This window comes from Leptodactylus fuscus, chromosome 7, assembly GCF_031893055.1.
Source record: "Leptodactylus fuscus isolate aLepFus1 chromosome 7, aLepFus1.hap2, whole genome shotgun sequence".
In the NCBI taxonomy this organism is placed as follows: Eukaryota; Metazoa; Chordata; class Amphibia; order Anura; family Leptodactylidae; genus Leptodactylus; species Leptodactylus fuscus.
In genome coordinates, this window is record NC_134271.1 from 152,420,159 (window position 1) to 152,447,362 (window position 27,204).

Here is a 27,204-nt window from a genome sequence, read left to right on the forward strand (position 1 = left end):
AGCTTCTGGACCCATTTACTGGACCAATGGGCAGGTTGATGATCATACCTAGGGATGTCGCTTCCCGTTTATTGGCCACTCCTTGGCACCATCTACCTGAAGAAGTCATCACTACTGGATGATGAATTGTTCCATGAAGACACGAAAGATGTGACCACCTGACAAAAGAGTCATCACTGACCATGAGTTGGAAAGATCTTTCCCAGGCGATGTAATTCCCAAAAATCAGTAAATATAAATGAGTCTCCTGTCTTATGAATAGGATAATGGACACTCTCTACTAGATTGTCACCTCTCGAGGCCATGACCCTAATCGTATCTAGAGATGAGCAAACTGGTCCATAACAAAGCAGGTTCACGATGAATTTGGCTAAAAATTTTCCCTGAAATTTTTGGGTTTCATCTCTCATGGATCAATATTATACTTTGGGGTCTCTATAGACACCAGAGTACTATAAGTGGAGGTTCGGTGGAGATGCGGAAAAAGTAAGCATCGATACTTACTACTTACTTCTTCTGGGCTCCATTGTGGACCATCTATGGTCCTCTTTTTCCTCTTCTGGCCTCTTGGGTGACATCAGTGACCATAGGGGATCACTAATGCCCATGACTGGACCTATGTGGTTGCGTGGGGCACGCTAATGTCAGGATGATGATAACATCACCCATGAGGCTGGAAGAGGCCAGGAGAGGACCACAGATGTCCGTGAAGGAGAATCGAATTCAGAAAGGGAGCCCAGGAGATGTGAGGGAAGGTGAGTATCAGAGTTCATTATTGTTCTACACTTCTCCTGGACCTCCACTTAGTAAACTCTAGGGCAACCTCCTCAGACTCAGAGAACCCCTTGGGCCACCATTACCCTCAGGGAACCTTCTACCCTCAAGAATTCAGGGAACCCATTGAGGCACTCCTTGCAGGACCTGAACCAAAAACATCATAAGGATGCAGATAAAGTTCTGTGAGATCTTTCCAACCATAGTTTCGTAGTCCATTGGTGGGTTTCCAAGACACCCCTTGATGGACATTGCTGCTCTGGGGTCTATTTACATGGAGGGGCTTCCATCTTCTCAGGGTCACATGTCCACGTAAATTCTTGATCTCAATGTATTATAATAGCAGGAACAGCAGCGATGTGTCATGGGGGGAGGTGGGCAATGTAAAAGACATGGCAAGACACAGGAAATTTCTCCACATAACAGGATGAAAGGGTTACACAAGAGAAACATAAAAAGGAAGCAGTGAATGTGCAAAAATACCCGCAGCCCCCATCACGGGGCGTAAAATACCAAGAACCGCGGCTCGGATTCACAGTATAGGGACTGACTGGTCTCCTGAGGTTGGAAATACAGACCAGTAATAGGAATGGAAGGGGAATTCAAGAAGAATGAAAACTAAGAAGACATGAAGATATATCAACACCCCCCCCCCCCCCCCCGAAAATGAGCCCTCTAAAGCCATGCACATATACAGCTGTATACCATAGCCAAACCTCTCATATAATGAATAGTACAGCTATACATCTATTACTACTGACAACCACCTGTATATACCATGTCTGAGAGGTTGTCACAGCCCCGCCCCCTGTTATTGGATCAGACTCCTCATACATTATACATATATGATTACATTAGATCAGGCCACTGACTAGCCAGCAGATAACATAGGATGATTGGCAGATCTGGTTGTCTCCCTCTCCTACAAACTCTTCACCCCACAGTCAATGACTTCTAAGACAGAGAATTGAGCGCAGATCAGACAAACAGGAAAGAGGAAATCACTGCTCAGGACACAATGTTGTCAGTCTGCAGTTTTCTTACCTCATATTTGCAAAATCACCAAAGAGAGGCCGTGTGGGATAGGATATATATATATACAGCCATGTATGTAACAGACCAGCACTGTATGTACTGCTGAGCATTGTGTATAGCAGAGGAGTAACTACCAGCAGATCAGACATAGGGGCGTCACTGGGGCCCAACAACTAAGGGGCCAAGGGGGAGGGGAAACCTGAATGCTCCTCCTATAGTAAGACATCATATAACCTACAGGTGACATCATAATAATTACTATATTGATATGCCGTAATGTCAAAGTATATACAATCTATGTATGTGACATCACTGTGTGTATTATCCTGTACTGTGACATCACTGTGTGTATTATCCTGTACTGTGACATCACTGTGTGTATTATCCTGTACTGTGACATCACTGTGTGTATTATCTCTGTACTGTGACATCACTGTGTGTATTATCTCTGTACTGTGACATCACTGTGTGTATTATCTCTGTACTGTGACATCACTGTGTGTATTATCCCTGTACTGTGACATCACTGTGTGTATTATACTGTACTGTGACATCACTGTGTGTATTATACTGTACTGTGACATCACTGTGTGTATTATCCCTGTACTGTGACATCACTGTGTGTATTATCCCTGTACTGTGACATCACTGTGTGTATTATCCTGTACTGTGACATCACTGTGTGTATTATCTGTACTGTGACATCACTGTGTGTATTATCCCTGTACTGTGACATCACTGTGTGTATTATCCTGTACTGTGACATCACTGTATGTATTATCCCTGTACTGTGACATCACTGTGTGTATTATCCCTGTACAGTGACATCACTGTGTGTATTATCCCTGTACTGTGACATCACTGTGTGTATTATCCCTGTACTGTGACATCACTGTGTGTATTATCCCTGTACTGTGACATCACTGTGTGTATTATCCTGTACTGTGACATCACTGTGTGTATTATCCTGTACTGTGACATCACTGTGTGTATTATCCTGTACTGTGACATCACTGTGTGTATTATCCTGTACTGTGACATCACTGTGTGGATTATCCCTGTACTGTGACATCACTGTGTGTATTATCCCTGTACAGTGACATCACTGTGTGTATTATCCCTGTACTGTGACATCACTGTGTGTATTATCCCTGTACTGTGACATCACTGTGTGTATTATCCTGTACTGTGACATCACTGTGTGTATTATCTCTGTACTGTGACATCACTGTGTGTATTATCTCTGTACTGTGACATCACTGTGTGTATTATCCTGTACTGTGACATCACTGTGTGTATTATCTCTGTACTGTGACATCACTGTGTGTATTATCCCTGTACTGTGACATCACTGTGTGTATTATCCCTGTACTGTGACATCACTGTGTGTATTATCCTGTACTGTGACATCACTGTGTGTATTATCCTGTACTGTGACATCACTGTGTGTATTATCCTGTACTGTGACATCACTGTGTGGATTATCCCTGTACTGTGACATCACTGTGTGTATTATCCCTGTACAGTGACATCACTGTGTGTATTATCCCTGTACTGTGACATCACTGTGTGTATTATCCCTGTACTGTGACATCACTGTGTGTATTATCCCTGTACTGTGACATCACTGTGTGTATTATCCTGTACTGTGACATCACTGTGTGTATTATCCTGTACTGTGACATCACTGTGTGTATTATCCTGTACTGTGACATCACTGTGTGTATTATCCTGTACTGTGACATCACTGTGTGGATTATCCCTGTACTGTGACATCACTGTGTGTATTATCCCTGTACAGTGACATCACTGTGTGTATTATCCCTGTACTGTGACATCACTGTGTGTATTATCCCTGTACTGTGACATCACTGTGTGTATTATCCCTGTACTGTGACATCACTGTGTGTATTATCCTGTACTGTGACATCACTGTGTGGATTATCCTGTACTGTGACATCACTGTGTGTATTATCCTTGTACTGTGACATCACTGTGTGTATTATCCTGTACTGTGACATCACTGTGTGTATTATCCCTGTACTGTGACATCACTGTGTGTATTATCCCTGTACTGTGACATCACTGTGTGTATTATCTCTGTACTGTGACATCACTGTGTGTATTATCCTGTACTGTGACATCACTGTGTGTATTATCTCTGTACTGTGACATCACTGTGTGTATTATCCCTGTACAGTGACATCACTGTGTGTATTATCCCTGTACAGTGACATCACTGTGTGTATTATCCCTGTACTGTGACATCACTGTGTGTATTATCCCTGTACTGTGACATCACTGTGTGTATTATCTCTGTACTGTGACATCACTGTGTGTATTATCTCTGTACTGTGACATCACTGTGTGTATTATCCCTGTACAGTGACATCACTGTGTGTATTATCCCTGTACAGTGACATCACTGTGTGTATTATCCCTGTACTGTGACATCACTGTGTGTATTATCCCTGTACTGTGACATCACTGTGTGTATTATCTCTGTACTGTGACATCACTGTGTGTATTATCCCTGTACTGTGACATCACTGTGTGTATTATCCTGTACTGTGACATCACTGTGTGTATTATCCCTGTACTGTGACATCACTGTGTGTATTATACTGTACTGTGACATCACTGTGTGTATTATCCCTGTACTGTGACATCACTGTGTGTATTATCCTGTACTGTGACATCACTGTGTGTATTATCCTGTACTGTGACATCACTGTGTGTATTATCTCTGTACTGTGACATCACTGTGTGTATTATCCCTGTACTGTGACATCACTGTGTGTATTATCTCTGTACTGTGACATCACTGTGTGTATTATCCCTGTACTGTGACATCACTGTGTGTATTATCCTGTACTGTGACATCACTGTGTGTATTATCCCTGTACTGTGACATCACTGTGTGTATTATACTGTACTGTGACATCACTGTGTGTATTATCCCTGTACTGTGACATCACTGTGTGTATTATACTGTACTGTGACATCACTGTGTGTATTATCCCTGTACAGTGACATCACTGTGTGTATTATCCCTGTACTGTGACATCACTGTGTGTATTATACTGTACTGTGACATCACTGTGTGTATTATCCCTGTACTGTGACATCACTGTGTGTATTATCCCTGTACTGTGACATCACTGTGTGTATTATCCCTGTACTGTGACATCACTGTGTGTATTATCTCTGTACTGTGACATCACTGTGTGTATTATCCTGTACTGTGACATCACTGTGTGTATTATCCTGTACTGTGACATCACTGTGTGTATTATCCTGTACTGTGACATCACTGTGTATATTATCCTGTACTGTGACATCACTGTGTGTATTATCCCTGTACTGTGACATCACTGTGTGTATTATCTCTGTACTGTGACATCACTGTGTGTATTATCTCTGTACTGTGACATCACTGTGTGTATTATCTCTGTACTGTGACATCACTGTGTGTATTATCCCTGTACTGTGACATCACTGTGTGTATTATCTCTGTACTGTGACATCACTGTGTGTATTATCCTGTACTGTGACATCACTGTGTGTATTATCTCTGTACTGTGACATCACTGTGTGTATTATCCCTGTACTGTGACATCACTGTGTGTATTATCCTGTACTGTGACATCACTGTGTGTATTATCCCTGTACTGTGACATCACTGTGTGTATTATCCCTGTACAGTGACATCACTGTGTGTATTATCCCTGTACTGTGACATCACTGTGTGTATTATCCTGTACTGTGACATCACTGTGTGTATTATCCTGTACTGTGACATCACTGTGTGTATTATCTCTGTACTGTGACATCACTGTGTGTATTATCCTGTACTGTGACATCACTGTGTGTATTATCCCTGTACTGTGACATCACTGTGTGTATTATCTCTGTACTGTGACATCACTGTGTGTATTATCCTTGTACTGTGACATCACTGTGTGTATTATCTCTGTACTGTGACATCACTGTGTGTATTATCCTTGTACTGTGACATCACTGTGTGTATTATCTCTGTACTGTGACATCACTGTGTGTATTATCTCTGTACTGTGACATTACTGTGTGTATTATCCCTGTACTGTGACATCACTGTGTGTATTATCCCTGTACTGTGACATCACTGTGTGTATTATCCCTGTACTGTGACATCACTGTGTGTATTATCTCTGTACTGTGACATTACTGTGTGCATACCTCCCAACTTTTGAGTTGAGTAGAAAGAGGGACATGAATCTGGGGGCAGAGATGTGGAGACATGAATCTGGGGGCAGAGATGGAGAGGACATGAATCTGGGGACAGAGATGTGGAGACATGAATCTGGGGGCAGAGATGTGGAGACATGAATCTGGGGGCAGAGATGGAGGGACATGAATCGGGGGGCAGAGATGTGGGGACATGAATCTGGGGACAGAGACGGAGAGGACATGAATCTGGGGGCAGAGATGGAGGGGACATGAATCTGGCGGCAGAGATGGAGAGGACGTGAATCTGGGGACAGAGATGTGGAGACATGAATCTGGGGACAGAGACGGAGAGGACATGAATCTGGGGGCAGAGATGGAGGGGACATGAATCTGGCGGCAGAGATGGAGAGGACATGAATCTGGGGGCAGAGATGGAGGGACATGAATCTGGGGGCAGAGATGGAGGGACATGAATCTGGGGGGAGAGATGTGGGGACATGAATCTGGGGGCAGAGATGTAGGGGACATGAATCTGGGGACAGAGATGGGGGGACATGAATCTGGGGACAGAGATGGAGGGACATGAATCTGGGGGCAGAGATGGAGGGACATGAATCTGGGGCAGAGATGGAGGGGACATGAAACTGGGGGCAGAGATGGGGGACATGAATTGGGGGGCATGAATCTGGGGGCAGAGATGGGGGGGCATGAATCTGGGGGCAGAGATGGAGGGGACATGAATCTGGGGGCAGAGATGGAGGGGACATGAATCTGGGGGCAGAGATGGAGGGGACATGAATCTGGGGCAGAGATGGAGGGGACATGAAACTGGAGGCAGAGATGGGGGACATGAATCGGGGGGCATGAATCTGGGGGCAGAGATGGAGGGGACATGAAACTGGGGGCAGAGATAGGGGACATGAATCTGGGGGCAGAGATGGGGGGGCATGAATCTGGGGGCAGAGATGGAGGGGACATGAATCTGGGGGCAGAGATGGAGGGACATGAATCTGGGGGCAGAGATGGAGGGGACGTGAATCTGGGGGCAGAGATGGAGGGGGGACATGAAACTCGGGACAGATGAAGGGTGTATATGAAGCTGGGGGAGAGATAGAGGGGGACATATAATTTACGGGTGACTGTAGGAGGATTATACTGTGTGCGGGCAACATGAAAAATTAATGAGAATGGGCAGACTCAACACAAAAGTGGGAGGGGCTAAATTTGCTGCGGCGCGCTACGTGCGCCGCACATTTTGTCCCTCTTTCAGTTCTTTAAAAGTTGGGAGGTATGCATCACTGCGGCCATATAGTTATTTGTTACTCTCCTGCCACCACTGTATATACTGCTGTGCACTGTATATCACTGACCCCATTCTATATACTGCAGAGTATTGTATATCCCTATGACCAGAGCACAGAGCACTGTATACATCACACTGCCTCTATATACCCATGGTCACACCTTGTGTACTGTCCAGGCTGTAGTAAGCCTATTGTGCAATATACTAGGTATTATTCCCAGGAATCACATGAGGGCCGGTGAAAAGAAGCTGAAGCAGCGTTGTGTCCAGAAGTGCCGGATCCCCTCCCTCCACCCCCAGGAAATGAAAATTTCGTTTTATCATTTACTTTTGTCCCAAGCAGAAAAAAACATCCATTCTGCCAAAGATAAGCCCAAGCACCATGTCGTCCGTCGTCCTGTATCTGCTGCTCTGTGAGTATGAGCCTGCCCTCTGTATGCTCTTATATACTGCCATTATATTATATCATATCACACCTATGTATATACTGCTGTCTATCAGGCTTTGTCGTAGTACAACATAGGCAATGGCTTATGGGAAAAACTTATCCAGAATTTTTGTGACATAAACACTATATATATGTATTTGGAACTTGAAGGTGCAACCATAAAATAGCTGGACACATTGTCTAAATCCACCATCTCCCGATGGCATAGAAAGATGAGGGTGGAGATCACTGATCCTTTTTGGATTCAGCCTTGTTGATACAAATTTTCCAAAAATCTTGGGGTTCAGCTGAGCCCAAGATTTTTGGGGATCACCACTAACAAATAACTTCAGACCCCATTGGAGGTACAGAAAAGTAATAATGACTGATACTCACCTATTCTGGGCTTCATAGCAGTATCGTGGCCATTTCCGGTTGTCTTCTAGCTTCTTCTGGGCTCCTGGGTGATGTCACAGGCCCCAAGGGACTGCTGAGGCCTAGGATTGGGCCTCAAGGGTTATTTGAGACATGCCAACCTTCTTGACACTTTAACAAGTTTGACCAAAAACAATATTGGTAGTTGAAAGAAATCTCATGAGGTTCTCCCATTAATGGATGTAGGTTCTGGAGGACCTAGAGGGCGGTCCCTCACCTCTGACTTATAGCCGCTGTGACTCGTGAGTTGACCATTCTCTGAAGAGACCTCTACATGGAGACCAAGGAGTCAGCCAACATACTTAAATTTCTGTCTTGGGTAGTATTATTGGTGATCACCATTGAGTGGTGGGGTGTCCACTTCCTCTTGAATACTTCATTGGTGATCTAGTGAACCAGTAGAGACATATAAGAGTCTTGTCAGAAGAGCTTGGGGACACAATTCCCAAAATACTAGAACTAGATGGGCCCAGACCAACATCTCCTACCAGCCACAGTCTTGACGATAGAGAAAAGTGCCAACGTTTTTCCAGATGTTCTTTATCGTCTCTCCAATGGATGGATACTATTCATAGGAACGGTCTGCATAGGACCCCTGATCTTTTTGTAGTGGATTCATTCATTGAAACTTTCTCTACTTTTTTCACAGCGGCTTTTCTCCCTAGTTTCGGTGAGTATTGTGGGTGATGTGGGGAGTGGTGGAGGGAGGTTCATGTATTTGTTATGGCATAGATGTTATATAGCAATGGTGACAGCTTACCTGGTGGTCTAGGAGAGCAAAAGGGATGGTGCTAGCTTACCTGGGGGTCTAGGAGAGCAAAAGGGATGGTGCTAGCTTACCTGGGGGTCTAGGAGAGCCAAAGGGGAGGTACCAGCTTACTTGGAGGTCTGGAGAGCCAAAAAATTGGTGTCAGCTTGCCTGATGGTCTAGGAGAGCCAAAGGGATGGTGCCAGCTTACCTGAGGGTCTGGAGAGCCAAAAGATTGGTGTCAGCTTACCTGATGGTCTAGGAGAGCCAAAGGGATGGTGTCAGCTTACCTGGTGGGGGGGGATAGAAGGGCCCAAATCCATTTTCATATAGAAAATTGCGAGGGCACCAGGGAGTGGGTTAAGGTAACCCCAGAAGTGGCTTATTGGCTTTGTGGACCATTACTGGTTGCCATGTTTGGCTGTAGTTTATGTAGAATGCCGTTCAACCCCCCCAACAATCAAAGGCCCCACCATCAGAAAGAGGGGAGAAAGAGAGTTAATAAGGGGTGCTGTTGGGGGTACAAGGGTGGCCGAAATCAGGACATAAATGAGTAAATTGCCTAAAGAACCCAATAATTTTTTTGTCTCTGGATTATTTTTGACAATTTTTATCTTCATTTTGTCATTTTACAGCTGAAGACACTGAAAACCCAGGTGAGCCGAAAAATACAAGATGTTATGTAGGATGTGTCTGGAATCAATGACTAGATAGAGAAATATGAGATATGGGCATGTGAATACCCTGATGATGGTGTCTTGTTCTCTATCATAGATGTAGACAGGCCAGTGGTGTCCTTCACGCCTGACTGGAGAACCATGTTCTACAACGAGACGCTCACCATATCATGTCTCCATCCATCCACTGGGCAGGAGAATGAGACATACACCTGGTACAGGAATGACATTCAGATGGATATAAATCAGCAGAACTTTACTATCTCCTCCATTCAGTTGTATGATAGAGCGAACTACAAGTGCAAGACCCGCAACAGTGTGGAAAGTGAACCTGTCCGACCACACGTCATAACAGGTAAGTCAATCGCCTACTTAAATAACTTTTCTATTTGGTCTGTGACATTTAATGCACCATAAGACAAAGACAATAGAAAATATGAGTAATGCCAGTCTGCAGCAGCAGAGGGATTAATGTCAGCTTACCTGGTGATCTAGGATAGTCAAAGGGATGGTGCCAGCTTACCTGGTGGTCTAGGAGAGTCAAAGGGATAGTGTCAGCTTACCTGGTGGTCTAGGATAGTCAAAGGGATGGTGTCAGCTTACCTAGTGGCCTAGGAGAGTCAAAGGGATGGTGCCAGCTTACCTGGTGGTCTAGGAGAGTCAAAGGGATGGTGTCAGCTTACCTGGTGGTCTAGGAGAGTCAAAGGGATGGTGCCAGCTTACCTGGTGGTCTAGGATAGTCAAAGGGATGGTGCCAGCTTACCTGGTGGTCTAGGATAGTCAAAGGGATGGTGTCAGTTTACCTAGTGGTCTAGGAGAGTCAAAGGGATGGTTCCAGCTTACCTGGTGGTCTAAAAGAGCCAAAAGGATGGTGCCAGCTTAACTGGTGGTCTAGGAGAGTCAAAGGGATAGTGCCAGCTTACCTGGTGGTCTAGGAGAGTCAAAGGGATGGTGCCAGCTTACCTGGTGGTCTAGGATAGTCAAAGGGATGGTGCCAGCTCACCTGGTGGTCTAGGATAGTCAAAGGGATGGTGTCAGCTTACCGGGTGGTCTAAAAGAGCCAAAAGGATGGTGCCAGCTTACCTGGTGGTCTAGGAGAGTCAAAGGGATAGTGCCAGCTTACCTGGTGGTCTAGGAGAGTCAAAGGGATGGTGCCAGCTTACCTGGTGGTCTAGGATAGTCAAAGGGATGGTGCCAGCTTACCTGGTGGTCTAGGAGAGTCAAAGGGATAGTGCCAGCTTACCTGGTGGTCTAAAAGAGCCAAAGGGATGGTTCTAGCTTACCTGGTGGTGTAGGAGAGCAAAAGGGATGGTTCTAGCTTACCCGGGGGTCTAGGAGAGCCAAAGGGTTGGTGCCAGCTTACTTGGAGGCCTGGAGAGCCAAAGGGTTGGTGTCAGCTTACCTGATGGTCTAGGAGAGCCAAAGGGTTGGTGTCAGCTTACCTGATGGTCTAGGAGAGCCAAAGGGATGGTGCCAGCTTACCTGATGGTCTAAGAGAGCCAAAAGGATGGTGACAGCTTACCTGGTGATCTAGGAAAGCCAAAGGATGGTGCCACCTTACCTGGTGGCCTAGGAGAGCCAAAGGGATGGTGCCAGCTTACCTGGTGGTCCAAGAGAGCCAAAGGGATGGTGCCAATAAGCTCTTCTTTCATTACTGAAGAGGTTAATGCCTTCTTCCCTGTTACCTCGTACAAAGGAGATAGGAGGGGGGGGGGAGGCGACTGCTCTCAGCTAGTAAGGGATTTATTGCCTGATTCTATACACGGATCTATCTTACTGACAAAGCATAGCAGAGCTTAGCAGAAGTACCTCCTCCTCCCCTTCCCCTCTCCATAGACTTTCATGATAGAGGAAACTCTAAAAGATGTAAAGCAGCCTGATAAATGGAGAAATAAGCATTATTAATCAATAAGATACATTACAAAGTTTCTTATATTCACTTGTACTATTCATTTCTGAAAAGTCATTTAATAATTGAAGGTGCGCCTTAACAGTGCCATATTATACGCACCTACTGAACCATGGACTCTTCTCTTTCTGCTTTATTTCACTTCCATTATACAATTTGTTACCTGCCAGAATTCCAGCACAATTCAGGCCAACTCCTTGAGGGAGTATAAGGTGATAAAGGAAGATCGGGGTAGAAGATATTGTATCATTGCCTCACATTCAACATGGGTCTAATTTTATTCCATCTCCACCAGATCTTACCATATTAAGGGTCTCACGCTACGTCTTTGAGGGCGATATCCTGAACCTGACATGTGACAGCCGACTTGATATGAATATAACCAATGCTCAAGCATTATTTTCCAAAAACTATCAACTTCTAAAACCTATGAACGAGGAACCGTATTTATTTGTCGGGAAGGTGGACAAAAGTTTGGATGGAAAATATAAGTGTACAAAGAAAGCCATCTTAAAGAATGAAGCAAAGGAGACCGATCATGAGGAGACAATTGAAGTTACAGGTAATGGCCTTTTACCTCTGGTGCCATCTACCAAAGAACATACCATTAAAATTGAACCCCCAATGTATTGCTTTCTGCTCGGATTGTAGCATACTGATATATTTTGTCATTCACTATCTCTTCCAGAGCTCTTTTCACCACCAGAAATAAAAATAAATTCAGATCCAATATTAGTGGGGCAGGACATGACTCTGACTTGTGTGACAACTCTTCATCCTTTAAGGGCAGACACACAATTGCAATTTGCCTTCTACAGAAATGGCTGGCATGTCCAAGAATTCAGTTCTTCTAAACAATACATAGTTCAGTCTGTTCAAGTTGGAGATTCTGGGGATTACTCTTGTGAAGTAAGAACAATAATGAATGGTGTGAGGAAGATGAGTCAACAGCTACTGGTCCTTATACAAGGTAAGTGAGCAATACATGATCCAATACCAAAAGTAGACCATGAAACATGAACAAGACAAAGGGTAGACCATGAATAAGACCAATAGTAGAACATGAACAAGACCAACAGTAGACCATGAATAAGACCAGTAGTAGAACATGAATAAGACCAATAGTAGACCATGAACAAGACCAATAGTAGACCATGAGTCACGAACAAGTCCAAGAGTAGACCATGAATAAGACCAATAGTATAACATGAACAAGACCAACAGTAGACCATGAATAAGACCAGTAGTACAGCATGAACAAGACCAGTAGTAGACCATGAACAAGACCAATAGTAGACCATGAGTCACAAACAAGACCAAGAGTAGACCATGAATAAGACCAATAGAAGAACATGAACAAGACCAATAGTAGACCATGAACAAGACCAATAGTAGACAATGAATCACGAACAAGACCAAGAGTAGACCATGAAACATGAACAAGACCAAGAGTAGACCATGAATAAGACCAATAGTAGAACATGTACCAGACCAATAGTAGACCATGAGTCACAAACAAGACCAAAAGTAGACCATGAATAAGACCAATAGTAGAACAGCTACTGGTCCTTATACAAGGTAAGTGAACAATACATGATCCAATACCAAGAGTAGACCATGAAACATGAACAAGACCAATAGTAAACCATGAACAAGACCAATTGTAGACAATGACAAGACCAATAGTAAACCATGAGCAAGATCAATAGTAGACCACGAGTCATGAGCAAGACCAAGAGTAGACTATGAAACATGAACAAGACCAAGAGTAGACTTTGAATTATGAACAAGTCCAAAAATCATAAATGAACCAAGAAGAAAACCAAGAGTAAACTATGAACCAGGAACAAAACCATGATCATGAACCACAGACAAAACCAATAGTAGGCCTTAAACCATGAACAAGACCATGAGTAGACCATAAATAAGACCAAGAGTAGGTCATGAATCATAAAGACTGAGGGTAAAATTAGCAATCATTTAATTTTTGTAATGATTTGGTTCTTAGGACACCAAAGCACCAACAAGGTTACACAATGTTACATGTAGTGCTCTTCTCTCCTCCTTCTCTACTCTTCTCTCTCTCTACTCCCATCATTTTCTGAGGGTATAAGTACTCATCTGGCTCTCAGGAGTGGTCTGCATGAATTAATATGAATATTTTAAGGAATTATAATTTTGAACCGATTTTTCTCTCTATGTCATAGAATCTGTTAAACCAGGACTAATAATTTATCCAAACTGGGACAAAGTATTGAGACACGACCAAGTAACCATGACATGCAATGACCAGAAGAGCAAGAGATTTTCCTGGTATAAAGACAATGTACAGATGTCTTCATCTAGAAAAACATTAATGGTTTATGCCAGTGGTGATAAAGATATTGGGCGTTACCAGTGCCAGGGCGAATCTGGGGAAAAGAGCATCCCTATTCATCTGGATGTGTTTTTTGGTAAGTTTTGCTGTTCAGATCCAAAAATTCCAGCCTGTTGCTGTCAGGTCACGTAGAGAGCTGCAGTCCTCCAATTGTTGGAGAACCACAAGTTGGAGGCCATTGGCATAGAGATATACTTGAATAGTTAATATGGTTGAATAAAGATTTCATTTCAATCCAGCCAGTCAAAACCCACAATTAGGGTTGAGCCAATCTTGAGATTTCAGGATCTATTCTGACATCCAATTTCCGATCATTTTCCAGCTGATCCCGATCGCGAAATTTGCTTGATCACCAATCGGAATCCGATCTTTTCTGATCCCGATCGCTCAACCCTAGTCAATGCTTTTCTATGCTTTCAGGGCTGAGACGATCGTGAGATAACCTCCGACCTCGATCCTGCTGGAAAAGATCGGGATCGGAATTCCAAACGTGAAATTTACTCGATCACCGGTCGGAATCCAATCTTTTCCGATCCTGATTGCTCAACCCTGCCCACAACCCACTAAGGTGAGCAGCCACTTTGCTTTACCTTAGCCCGCCATACCACCCAGTTAGTACAAGATGATCGGCTCGGTGTTCTCTTGTTTAGTTTACAGTCAACCAAAAATATCCATCATGGCTGATCTGCTTTTGGCAGAATAAGTTTTGCCATCGGTCAGCTGAACAAACTCCATCTGCAGCCAAAATTTTAGCTGACAACAATGTACAATAAAACTTTTTCCAAATCCTACACGTCTTGCTTACGAAGATGGTGCCCCAGAATTCAACTATATAGACTTCATGAGGTTGCATTGTCCTTGTATTGTGTTAAGTCATTTCATTTTGCTCTCCTATAGTAATAAAGTTTTCTGTATTAAATCTATGAATAGATTTCATGTCCCATTAATAAATTATTATCTCCCGCTCTACTTATTTATTCCAGTCTGGCTTATCCTGCAAGCACCTGTGTCCATCCACGAAGGGGACAGCGTGACACTGAAATGTAGAAAGTGGAACTCCGGATCAGCAGTCAATACAACATTTTACAAAGACGAGAAAATGATCCAGTTTTTGGGTTCTGAAACTGATTTATCACTTGGAATTGTTAACAAAAACGCTACAGGAAAATACAAATGTACAAGATTTATAAACACGGGATCGGTCTCTAAAATCTATACTGCCGAGGAATACATATCAGTAATAGGTAAATGTATGAGATTTATATTCGAAGAGTCAGTTATGTTTAGAATCAAGAAGTCAGAACTTTGTGAGAGGATTGAACTTTGTCAGAGCCAATCCGAGAGTTGCTACACCGTCCAATCCTGGGCTGTGGCAGGGTATGTAACCTGACTCTGACACTGAGTAGTTGCCTGTGATTACAGTAGTTTCAGGCTCTCTGTTCTAAAATTTCAGTACTTTTCCCCATTTACTGATTTACCTTGCTCATTTTATACTTTGTATTATTTGGTTTTAGAGCTTTTTACCGATCCAGAAATCAGAGTCAATCTACACCCAGTGGTGGAAGGAGCTGACATGACCTTAACCTGTCACACTACCATCAGTGCACTCAGACAGTCGATGATCTTGGCATTTGCCTTTTATAAAAATGGAAAAATTGTGCAAAATTTCAGTAAATCCAATAAATATAAGCGGCAATCAGCCCAGCTGGAGGATTCTGGGAGTTATACGTGTGAGGTGAAATCTTCTTCCAATACTGTGAAGAAAGTAAGCAAGGCTATATCTATTAATGTTCAAGGTGAGTTACCCATGTCTGGAGAAGAAATGTATTCTTCAAGGGTTTTGCTTTGTCTTATAAAGTTACATGATTTAACTTTAGCTGTTGGCTTATCCATGCTCATTGTCAGACTGAGCTTCCTTGGGCCCACCAGATGAAATGATTCTGGATCCCACTCTCCATCAATCCCTAGGAAATAGACCATAGTACCCTCCAAATTTGAGTGTCTTCAAATGGACCATTGGGTAAATGGGCTAGTCCTACCTTGTCCATGCTACATTGCACTTGGAGACTGGCGGGAAATTGCCCCTATGGCATTGAGATAGAAAATTCAACTCATAATTTAATGTTCTGTTCCAAGAGTTGAGTCTTCTACAGGTGAAATTCCAACCTGAAAAATCAATTGTAATAGAAGAATATTTGACAAAACCCTTCATATAAGGTCATACCTTCAGACTATGTGGGTCAAACTAAGGATGGCTGCCTCCCATTACCATCAGTGCTTTAGATACAGGGTGCTGGCTCAAAGAAAATACTCAAAGCCATAGTCTTGTGGCTTACCAAATGGAGGTCTAGAGTCTCTGAATATGTCCATCAGTAGAGGTCATATCACACATCCCCAGTCTTGCATTTATCAAGGACTAGCAGAAGGACCTGGCTTCGCACGGATATATGTTATTTTTTATGTGTGTAGTGGCCCCATGAGAATTGCCCATTTTTGCACTGGTGTATTTTGTATGTCATTTGTGAGTGTGTCCATAAGCGTCATGTGATCATGTGTACCTCAAAAATCATGTATCATGTGATATCAGTCAAAAACCTTTAATCAGTTGTTATGGAAATCTGAGTAAAGCTGTGTGTATGTGACCTTATGTAACAGTGTCATCCACAGCGCCCTGCCCCTTTAAAGCTGACCTACAGCAGTGAAGCAATGTGGTTAGTTTGATATGAAAACCTGGAGTAAAGCTGTCTGTCTGGCTGGCTGTCTGCATGTGGAGACTAAGTGCCTGTGAGCTTCTATCGGCTAATAAGAGACAATCGTGACTGTGTGTATGGCAGTTGAAATTTGAGTGAAAGACTTGCAGGTTTATATTGGCTAATGCAGGTTACTGTTTTGGGAATACTGTATCTCAGGAATGATATGTCCTACAGAGCTAAGACCTGGTCTAAAACCTTCCTGGACATCTGAAGTACCTGTGTGCCAAATTTGGTGAGGATCGGTACAGTCATTTGGTCGCCCATAAAGAACATAAGAGATATATGTGATAAATGTTTCAGAGTGTTCCACCTGTTAGGTTGTCCATAGAAATAAAGTTTTGGCTAGAGGGTTCAGAAAACTCATCTCTATGTGAGCTTCAGAGTATACGGTGTGGTAGTGTATGAGATAAAAGCCACAACATTACGAATAACCCCCCACAGAATGGACATGACTATTAGGTCCTACCTTAATGATTATGGTGGCATCAGATGTAGGATTTTTTGGCCGCCAAATACCTCTACAGTCAACCAAGGTACTTGCCAGATTTTATTCACGTGGCCCAGCCGTTAACCCACCACAGAAAGAAAATGACCTACCTCAATGATGATGGTGGCATCAAATGTAGGATTGTTTGACCACCCATTATCTCTACTGTCAACCAAGGTACTAGCAAAATTCTATTCACATGACCCAAGATGTCAGACTAAATTGAACCCTCCCAGTTTCTCATTCAGAAGAGTTCCTTCACCCAGACATGTTCTTTTCCTTTAGGTATGGCGGTGGTGTCTTTCACACCCAATTTTGGAAAGATATTGACAAAGGACACAATGACTCTGACATGTAACGTGGATCCTAAGATCAAAGAAAAACAGGAGTATTCCTGGTACAAGGACGGTACAAAAATGAAGATTACTCAACAGAGCTTCACCATCCGGGAGGCGCTTGTCGGTGACAGCGGCTATTACCAGTGCGGCTCCACTAATACTCATATGAGTGAACCCCTCAGGTTGGATGTCTCTAACAGTAAGTCGTCATCAACATGTGCAAGATTGTTAGGGTCACCTACATCATAACAGTATTGTAAAGGGTTAGAAAACAAAAGGTATATTTGTATTAGAAATAGCGCCACTGTACACCAAGGGCTGTGCCTGGTATTGCAACTTAGATACTCAAGGGAATTTGCAGCTCTAGGATATTGATAGCCCATCTTTAGGAAAAGTCATGGTGGTGAGGACAACCAACAACCAACATTGCAGCCGATCAGCTCCTTGAAGAGACTTGGATGAGCAGGCTGCCCCTCTGCATTAAAGAAGTCCTACTAAGATACCAGTCCAACAACAACTGGAAAAAACTGTAAAATGGTGCAGAAAGATGGACGGACCCTCTAAGCTCTATATGTCTTTTGTCTTTAGGTAATATCGTTGTGCAGGTTCCTCCATTTATATTAGAAGGTGACGACCTGACCCTCACCTGCCGCAGTCGTCAGGGCGTAAATGTAGAGCGCACTGAATTCTATAAGGATGGCGATCTCCTCAAACGTCTGGATCGTGACTCTGTGCTGCCTCTGGGAAAAGCCTACTTTAATACATCTGGGCGATATAAATGCACAAAAAAATTCACCCCGTCTTCTTCCATCTATAGTTATTATTCCACGGCCATATTTGTCCCGGTCACAGGTAAGAGCTTGTGTTTTTGGCCGGTAGCAATGTCTTTTAAAGGGGTTCTCTGCGCTTTTGATATTGATGACCTATGATCTGATCAGTGGGGGTGCCGCGAGTCGGACACTACCAATCTGATATTTATAATCTATCCTTAGAGTATCCTTCAAGTAGGTTGTGACTATCTAAGGCTAAGAAAACTCCTTTAAATTAATCCTTGCTTGGAAATGTCTTTTGGGGATTTACAGTGGTATGAAGGGCATTGCCTCGGGCAGTGGGTACGAGATGGGGTTCCAACCAGGGTATTTACATACAGATTTGGGGCATCAGGTTGTACTTTTGCCTTAGGTGATGATTAGTCTTGCTAAGATTATGACAAAGTTCTTTGTGTGCCCGGAAGTGATCTCCTGACGGCTAAATCCAATGGTGACTTCTCTCTTCTTATTCTTCTGGACCTCTCTGCAGCTTTTGACACTGTTGACCATCATCTCCTCCTCACTATGCTCCGCTCAGTCGGCCTCAATGACATTGCGCTCTCCTGGTTCTCCTCTTATCTCTCAGACCGCACTTTCAGTGTACCATTTGCGGGCTCTGTTTCTTCCCCTCTTTCCCTTGCTGTTGGGGTTCCTCAGGGCTCGGTCCTAGGCCCCCTGCTCTTTTCTCTCTACACAGAACCCATTCTACAAACCATAGCCAGATTTGGCTTCAGGTACCATCTCTATGCTGATGACACCCAATTATACACATCTTCCCGTGACATCACCCCTGCACTCATACAGAACACCAGTGACTGTCTCTCTGCTGTCTCTAATATCATGTCCTCGCTCTATCTGAAACTAAATCTCTAAGACTGAACTACTACTGTTTCCACCATCTAATACATCTGTCCCTGATATATCCATTGCAGTCTCAGGCCTTACTATAACTCCTAGGCAGCAGGCCCGCTGCCTCGGGGTCATGTTTGATGCAGACCTTTCCTTCACCCCCTCATATTGAATCACTCGCACGTTCATGTCACCTCCACCTCAAAAACATCTCCAGAATACGTCCTTTCCTTACCAGAGATACACTAAAGACACTTACTGTCTCTCTGATTCATTCTCGCCTTGACTACTGTAACTCCTTACTAATCGGTCTTTCCCTCACTAAACTCTCCCCTCTACAATCTATTCTGAATGTAGCGGCCAGGCTCATCTATCAGGCTAGACGCTGCAGCGATGCCTCTGGTCTGTGCCAGTCGCTACATTGGCTGCCTATTCATTATAGAATAAAATATAAAGTTATCACACTCATCCACAAGGCTCTCCATAATGCCGCACCTCCATACATTTCCTCCCTCATCTCTGTCTACCGCCCAACCCGTGTTCTCCGCTCACTCAATGACCTAACACTTGCATCCTCTATTATCAGAACCTCCCACGCTCGTATACAAGACTTCTCCCGAGCTGCACCACTTCTCTGGAATGCTCTACCCCGGACAATAAGATTAACTCCCAATTTCTACAGTTTCAAACGCAAACTAAAGACACATCTTTTCAGACAGGCCGATCACAATGTCTAACGTAAACCCTTCCGTACTATAATTAGAATCCCCAAAATTTAACCCTCCTCTGTCCCCGCTCTCACATTACCCCACATGATATGAGGCCATCTCAGGCTAACTTTATTTGTCCAAGTTCCATCCACATGTTACAGGACACGACTGTTGACGGCTCATAAAGTCTTATGTTTGTGTAATGACAGTCACCTCTATTACAGAAGTGTCTGACCCCTGTATAAGCAATGCCGCCCCTGCTACCTCTTGTGTCACCCCCTCTACCTCATAGATTGTAAGCTCTTGCGAGCAGGGCCCTCAGTCCCATTGTGTGAAATGACTTTCTTTGTAATGTATCTTTCTGTCTGTATTTGAACCCTACAAATTGTACAAATTGTAATTTATTATTATTATTATATTATTATTATATATTTTGTCCTAGAAATCTTTACATACCTGGTACTAAAACTCAAATCGACTCCAGTAATCGAAGGCAATCCCATCACCCTGTCGTGTGATGTCGCTCTAAACTCGGCCTTAAACCCTTTCCGCGGCAACACAAAGCTGGAATTTGCATTCTACAAGGATGGACAGAAAATCCAAGATTACGGGGAACTTAATACATATCAGAAGACTATAGCCATGGTGAAGGATTCTGGGAATTACACGTGTAACGTTAAATACGCGGCTCGAGATGTGGTGAGGAACAGCCAGGAGCTGGAAATCAAAGTGGAAGGTAATAAGAAATGGACTTGGCCAGTTTGGTGGGATTCATGTCCTTGTAGATGTCAGGAGGTCTTCACTGTATTTCACTATTCATCTGTAAACGCCCTGATGGCCAGCCCAGCTAATAGAGAATAGCTGCTGTTCTCTGCTGCAGCCAGCTGCGGGGTGGGAGGCTCCATACACCATGTAGATCAGATCCATTCACTTGCATTAGATCTAAAGTTCTGTATTACAAAAAAGTTCTTTGTCCTCAGGATTTAGTGGAACATATAAATCTATACATTCTTGTATTCTTCCAGAGCTATTTTCTACTCCGGTTTTCTCGGTGTCCCCCGCAAATGTTTACTTTGGGAACTCGGTGGTTCTTACCTGTGACTTCACCGTTCATCCAGACCGAGAGGAGACGGCTGTGAAGTCTACTATCTACAAGAATGGCAAGGTGTTTGAGAAACGCAAAGTCTTCAGAATTTTTTCAGCGAAGGAGCAGAATTCTGGAGAATATATGTGTGAGGCGGCCGATTCCACAAGAAACGTCATCAAATACAGTAAAGCCGCTAACGTTCTGGTTGAAGGTACTTTGTAAAGCCTCATCTGTATGTGTCGCTCCTGCTCCATCCACATCAATGTCCTCAATTACTATTAGGCTGCATAGTTGTGAGGATTGATACTTAGTTCAGTAGATAACTCTGAAAGAATCTCCTTGTTCGGCGACGTGCCTGCAGGGAGGGAGACTCCTTCTCCTCCATCAGGTATACTTTCAGGGTTAACCTTATAATGTTCCACAGGAAACAGAACCGGAAGCAGCCAATGTATAGGATGACTATAACAGCTAATACCAAAGGTACTTACTTAATGTATCAACAGTCTATGGTGTCGGGGCCAGTAAACGCGAGTCTTATTGCTCCTTCGTACAATGGTTAATGCATGCATACCAATTACAAGACAGCAACAGCCAGAGAGGCGCCCTTTACTAATAGATACTAATGGCTACTCCGGGATAAGTCTGTACCCCTGACAGACCATTCTAATCCATGCTTAGGCTTACATTACATTAGGCTTAGGCCTTAGATTCGGCTTGTTTATATGATGCTTGCCAACAACCCGAGACGTGGTCACTACTTTGGTTGCCTCGTGCTCCAATTGACTGCCTTATGACAAACAGTGCTTGCACCCCAGGATAACTCCATCCTTGGCTTCCCCGGCCATCCTGGTATGACTCACACAGGTCCTTCACATCCCATATCCCACTTAGTAGCCCATTGTTTCCAAACCGGCCACCTTCCCCTTCTTTTGCAGTCCCCAGTCTTTTTGCTGACTCTTGCAATGGCCAGTCAAGGATTAGGCTGCAACACTGTCACTATCTTCTACCGCAATACGGAGGCCAGGCCCGGGCTTTTCTCCGGTGCAAAAAGTGCTTTCATATCAGCTGCATCTTCTCACATCCTACCACACTATACAGGGACCGACTCATGTCCTGATGGAATCATTCAGGCCATGGAAGTCTCCATCAGGGAGATGTAACCGTCACCTCTCTGTACACATTGAAAGAACAAGAAATTGGGAATTGTGTATTTCGATGTCTCCAAACCATAGACCATAAAAAAGGTGTCTACGAGAGACAGGTTTCTATATATATATATATATATATATATATAGACCTCTCTCTCTCTCTTATATATATATATATATATATATATATATATATATATATATAGTATTTTTCATGGTCTTTATGCAATATCAGACAGAACAGAAGATAATAAGTGGGTAAAATATGTTTTCTTACAGAACAAGTGTTTGGTGCAAAAATCAGTGCTGACCAACAGGACACCAAGATCTTGGCTGGAGGCAACATAACGTTCACATGCTCCGTGAAAGAGGGAACCTCTCTTGTATTCACATGGATGCACAACCTGAAGGTCATAGACCAGACGTCGTCAATATATCAAGTCCGACAAGATGGTAGAGTGCTCTTCATAGAATCTCTCCAGAAGTTTCACTCCGGAGTCTATCAGTGCAAAGCCAACAACCACTTTTCATCTAGCGAGAGCAATGAGGTGAAGGTCACTGTCATAGGTAAGAGTCGTGAAGGCCGACAATCTAAGACATTGCTCAGACGTCTCGTATATCGTTGCAACAAGTTTAGCTTACGTCAGATCCTCAATGAAGAAATCTCACTTTTATAACTTTCCCTAAACTTTTTTTCTCCTACAGAACCAATAGGTGGCGCCTTCCTCAGCACCGACAAGAAAATCATTGACCTGTTGCCTGAAGACAGTTTTACGTTCACTTGCTCTTTGACCCAAGGTAATGGTTCCAATTTCCTTTGGCTACACAACGAGAATCCACTAAAACCAGGCACATCTACATACGAGTTCAGGGAAGGAGGAAAGGTGCTCCATATAAAGTCCGCACAACCACAACATGAAGGATCGTACCAATGTAGGGTTGAAAAGGACATCTCCTCGGGAAGAACATTGGTTTCCAAAAGTGGCACTCTGACCTTAAAAGTCTCGAGTAAGTCTCCCTTAGCTGTTCATAAGACAGAGTAGACGACACAGGAGATCTCAACGCTCTTAATCCTGATTTATTTCATAGGTAAAGGTGACTCGTGCCTGAAGACATTGATCATTGTCATGGTGGTGGCGTCTATCCTCCTCATCGGTATTATCGTGTACAAGTATCAGGACAAATTATATAAGCCTCAGTTTCTTCAAGGAAAGCCACAAACATTCAGAGGTAAGTAGGAAAAAGTACCAAGACAAGTCTCTCCAGAAGACCACCCGCCATCTACTTATAAGAAATATTCTTTCTTATACAAAAATCCCTCACCCCGTTATAACATGAACGTCCCAGTGCTGGGTCATACTACATGACATGCTAAAATAACTGCCCCCGTAGGTGTAAAATTTTCGGGTCCACCACACAAAAACCACCATTATACTACATGGTTAGTGGAGGCCGAGGAGGAAACAAAATAAACACTGATACTTAGGTTTCATAACCTCTTCTAAGCTCCTTTACAGTCCTCTTCTAGCTTCTTCTGACCTCCTGGGTGGGCCATGTTAAAGCACCGTGATGTCAGCATGTCCCACTCTGACGGAGCACTGGATGCTACCAGGGTGCCCAGGAGTGGTAAGAGAAGGCAAGAATCAGTGTCTGTTATGTTTCCGCACCTTCCATGGTCCTCCACTTATTATACTCTGAGTTCAACTGAAGGACAGATGAATATTTGTGAGGTTCTCCCATCCCTACTGTTGACCCCATACACATGTCCAGTGGCTTTACCGTAGCATACAGCACATGGGTTATAAATGGTAACAGAACCAACCCCAGGCTCCTGTGTAAACAGCTTATTTCTTGGTATATCTGTATATAATATACTCCTACTACTCTGATATCTTATGATTTATCTCCAGTGTCTGCGAAATCCATCGATGATAAGGATCTGCTAATGGACAATATGGAGACTAATGAGAGGTCAGTCCTTATAGTGGGATGACTCTTTGCTACTTAAAGGGTAACTTTAGTCCAGATATGGGGGTTGTTTGTCTGCAGCCTTATTGTTAGAAATCTGATGCAACAAACGACTCTGTAAGGTCTAGGGCAACTAGAATCCCCAAGCGCTGAGGCAAAAACGGTCTTGCATGTGCTACGCTTCCCTAACCAGGCCCTGGAGTTCTTCACCAGAGCTCCTGATGGTGGAGTTGGACTTGGTAAAAGTCTGGGACCCAAATCCGCAACCGCCCAGGGAGCGACACACACCCAGCGAACCCCAAGGAAGAGGACCCAGAAGTGCCCAGACACTAACCTTGGAGTAAAGAGCAGGAAGGTTCAGGATGGCAGGAGTGTAGGAAGGTAATCCAGGGAAGACACGCAGAAGCCAAGGAAGCAAAGTCATAGTCAGGCAAGCCGAGTCAGGACCCCAGGGAGGGCGGCATTTTTGATTACCTAAGCCAGTCCAGGACAAGCTGTCCTGGACTGGCTTAGCACCAAGCGGTGGTTTGGGGAGGCCACTGGAGCAGCACTGCTCCAGCAGCCTCCCCTCACGCTCAGGCAGAGAGCAGGTCATCTCCGTGCCTGCTCTCTGCCTGCGAACGGCACTAAGTCCCGCACCCTTCACTCCACCACGTCCCCTTCACTCGACCACGCCCCTTCGCTCCGCCCCCTCCTCCCAGGGGGGGGGAGCGGCTTTCTGAAGTTCGCCTCGGGTGGCAAAAGGGGTAGGTTCACCCCTGCGTTACAAGGTAGCAGAAGGAAGGGGCAGCAGCAAAGTCAGGAGAGCAGTGGGATAGCCAAATCAGAATCCAAAAGGTCAGGGCAAAGCCAAAAGGTCATACACAGGAGGTCAGGAAGGAGCCAAATCGAGATCACGGAGAGGAGGTCTGTAAAGCATGATGGGTCAACAATCCAGGGAATCTAAATACAGGGCCAGGAGGTAGGAAGGAAGCAGGAGAGGCAGAGAGCTGATACCGAATGAAAAACAAATAATCAGCGGTGGGCCGCGACCAGAATGAGGCCTAAATAGCCTCAGGCCCGCCGCTGACCCCAGAAGTGCTGATCCCGGCTCTAGGGAGAAACCAGACCCTCCGCACACTCAAGCGGAGGCCTCCGACCTACCCCAGCACCGGAACCAGCAGTGACTCCGGCGCTGGACAGGGATCAGGTTGGGGGCCTCCGTGCAGCGCAGCGGAGGCCCGACCCATCCTAACACTTATTCACAATACTGTTTCATTTTTCACAATACAAATGTCATACAAAAAGTGAAAAATGTATATATTGCCCCATTTTAGCATCCATTTTCCCTTTTGTGTGAATAAGGCCTTATATACCTTATATCCATAGTAGTATAGCAGCCCTTCCCTCTGCTTCAGATCAAAGCACACACTGTCCCAAAATGGCTGCTGCGCACACACACCCTCTTGCTCCTGATCCCACCTCTCCCGAACAGGGTCTCCACATCAGTACTGCAGGGGCATACAGCCTTTTCCCTTTGTCTTGTGATCTTGAAACAGTGACCTCTTGTGGTCAAACAACAAAATGTCAGATTATGAAAAAAACTAACTTATTTACAGAAACAGGCACATTCACCACACAAGGGCTGTTTCACTATCTTACACAAGGGAAGAATATGCAAATCTGTCTCCCAAGATGTAAACAGGGAGACAGTGCCTCTGTTATGAGGTCCCTTCAGTGCCGCACCTCCCATGAGGCGACCTGAAGCGAGCGCTTCAGGCGGCACTATGCCAGGGCCTCAGGGAGGGCGGCATTTTTTGCTAACCTAAGCCAGTCCAGGACAAGCTGTCCTGGACTGGCTTATCACCGAGCGGTGGTTTGGGGAGGCCACTGGAGCAGCGCTGCTCCAGCAGCCTCCCCTCACGCTCAGGCAGAGAGCAGGCAGTCTCCGGGCCTACTCTCTGCCGGGGAACGGGGATAAGTCCCGCCCCCTTCACTCGGCCACGCCCTCGATCCGTCCGGCCATGCCCCAATCCTACCGGCCATGCCCCCGATCCGCCCCCTCCTCCCAGCAGGGGGGGGGGGGCGGCTTTCTGCAGTTAGCTTCGGGCGGAGAAAGGAGCAGGCTCACCCCTGGGTCCCTTCCAACTCTACCAAAAGTAAGTTATGCTGCCCTCTATGGGAAGCACCCTGAACAATATGCCCGACTTCCCAGAAGCCTTTACTGCATGATGCGAGGTTATAACCAAATCAATTTCTCAGCTACGGACGGCACCGTTTCTGTCTGGTTGGACTTCATCAGCGCAGCCTAGAGAGAATTGATTTGGTATCTTACACAAGGACAATGTAGCGATTTCAGTGTGAATTGTGTAATTCCTCCTTTCTCCTGTAGTAGTGCTGTAGAGTAAATGAACATTATGGAGCCGATCCCTGGGGTTCAGAGCAGCATGGTGTCTAGAGTAAAGCTTATTGTCAGGGTAAGTTTCACATCTCTCGTTCCTAATTTTTGGTTCTTGTTTTTAGGATTTCCAATTCCTGCCACTAAAAAAAAAGCCAGAAACTATGAAGGCAAAGCCTGGATACAGACCTGGTTACAGCCAAGTGTCCTCGGGGTCTATACTATGGACACAATACGGTTCTCAGTCATTTTATTGTGTCCCTCTGTGTAACTACTGTCCTAGACAATAAGTCTATGTCTGCATAGGGTCCTTGTGGTCTTCACTGTCACCATATACGTTCCCTGTATTCCTGAGTCTTCCCTCTACATCTTTACTATCACTTACAGGTTCTTGCTATATCTGCCTTGTGGGCCTCGTGGCCTTCATGCTGTTACTGTATCCCTGATTATGATAAGGTCTTTATTATGGCCCAAATGGGGCCTTGATGCCTCTTCTGTGGACTATACATGGACCTTCTTGTGTTGGTCATGTTCTAAATGTGTCACTACAAAAATTTGCTGTGGATCTTATGTGTTCTCTATTGTCTGGACCTGAAGTTTTTTGTAAGGATTCTAAAAATGTGAAATAAAAATAGGATTTCCCACTCTCTGTATCTGGGTCTCTGTTGATGGCAAGGACATCTCTGACCACAGTAGTGATCTGATAACATACATGAGGTTACTAGTGTGGCCAGTGATTGACTGCAGCGGCTACAAGGTTGGATGAACTTCACTGCTCGGAACC

At 44.4% G+C, this 27,204-nt stretch overlaps 1 protein-coding gene across 1 annotated transcript; it reads left to right on the forward strand.

Annotated features, from left to right (window-relative positions):
• The first annotated feature begins 667 nt into the window (after positions 1-667).
• LOC142214648 (Fc receptor-like protein 5) lies at positions 668-26,606 on the forward strand. The gene is made up of 19 exons (XM_075283587.1): positions 668-755; positions 7,665-7,720; positions 8,336-8,369; positions 9,573-9,587; positions 9,706-9,963; positions 11,813-12,079; positions 12,206-12,487; positions 13,725-13,970; positions 14,878-15,138; positions 15,409-15,690; positions 17,420-17,671; positions 18,061-18,324; positions 20,283-20,576; positions 20,866-21,138; positions 22,355-22,642; positions 22,781-23,083; positions 23,165-23,305; positions 23,986-24,046; positions 26,546-26,606. The coding sequence occupies exons 1-19, from the start codon at positions 668-670 to the stop codon at positions 26,565-26,567; spliced, it is 3,687 nt and encodes a 1,228-aa protein (XP_075139688.1). The 3' UTR covers positions 26,568-26,606.
• The last annotated feature ends 598 nt before the right edge of the window (positions 26,607-27,204 follow it).

Excerpts from the sequence above, each read along its gene's own strand:
- LOC142214648 (XM_075283587.1), top strand. The coding sequence starts at position 668 with ATGAGGCTGGAAGAGGCCAGGAGAGGACCACAGATGTCCGTGAAGGAG. Across the intron at positions 15,139-15,408 it reads GGAATACATATCAGTAATAG|AGCTTTTTACCGATCCAGAA; the intron begins GTAAATGTATGA and ends ATTTGGTTTTAG. Across the intron at positions 21,139-22,354 it reads CGCTAACGTTCTGGTTGAAG|AACAAGTGTTTGGTGCAAAA; the intron begins GTACTTTGTAAA and ends GTTTTCTTACAG.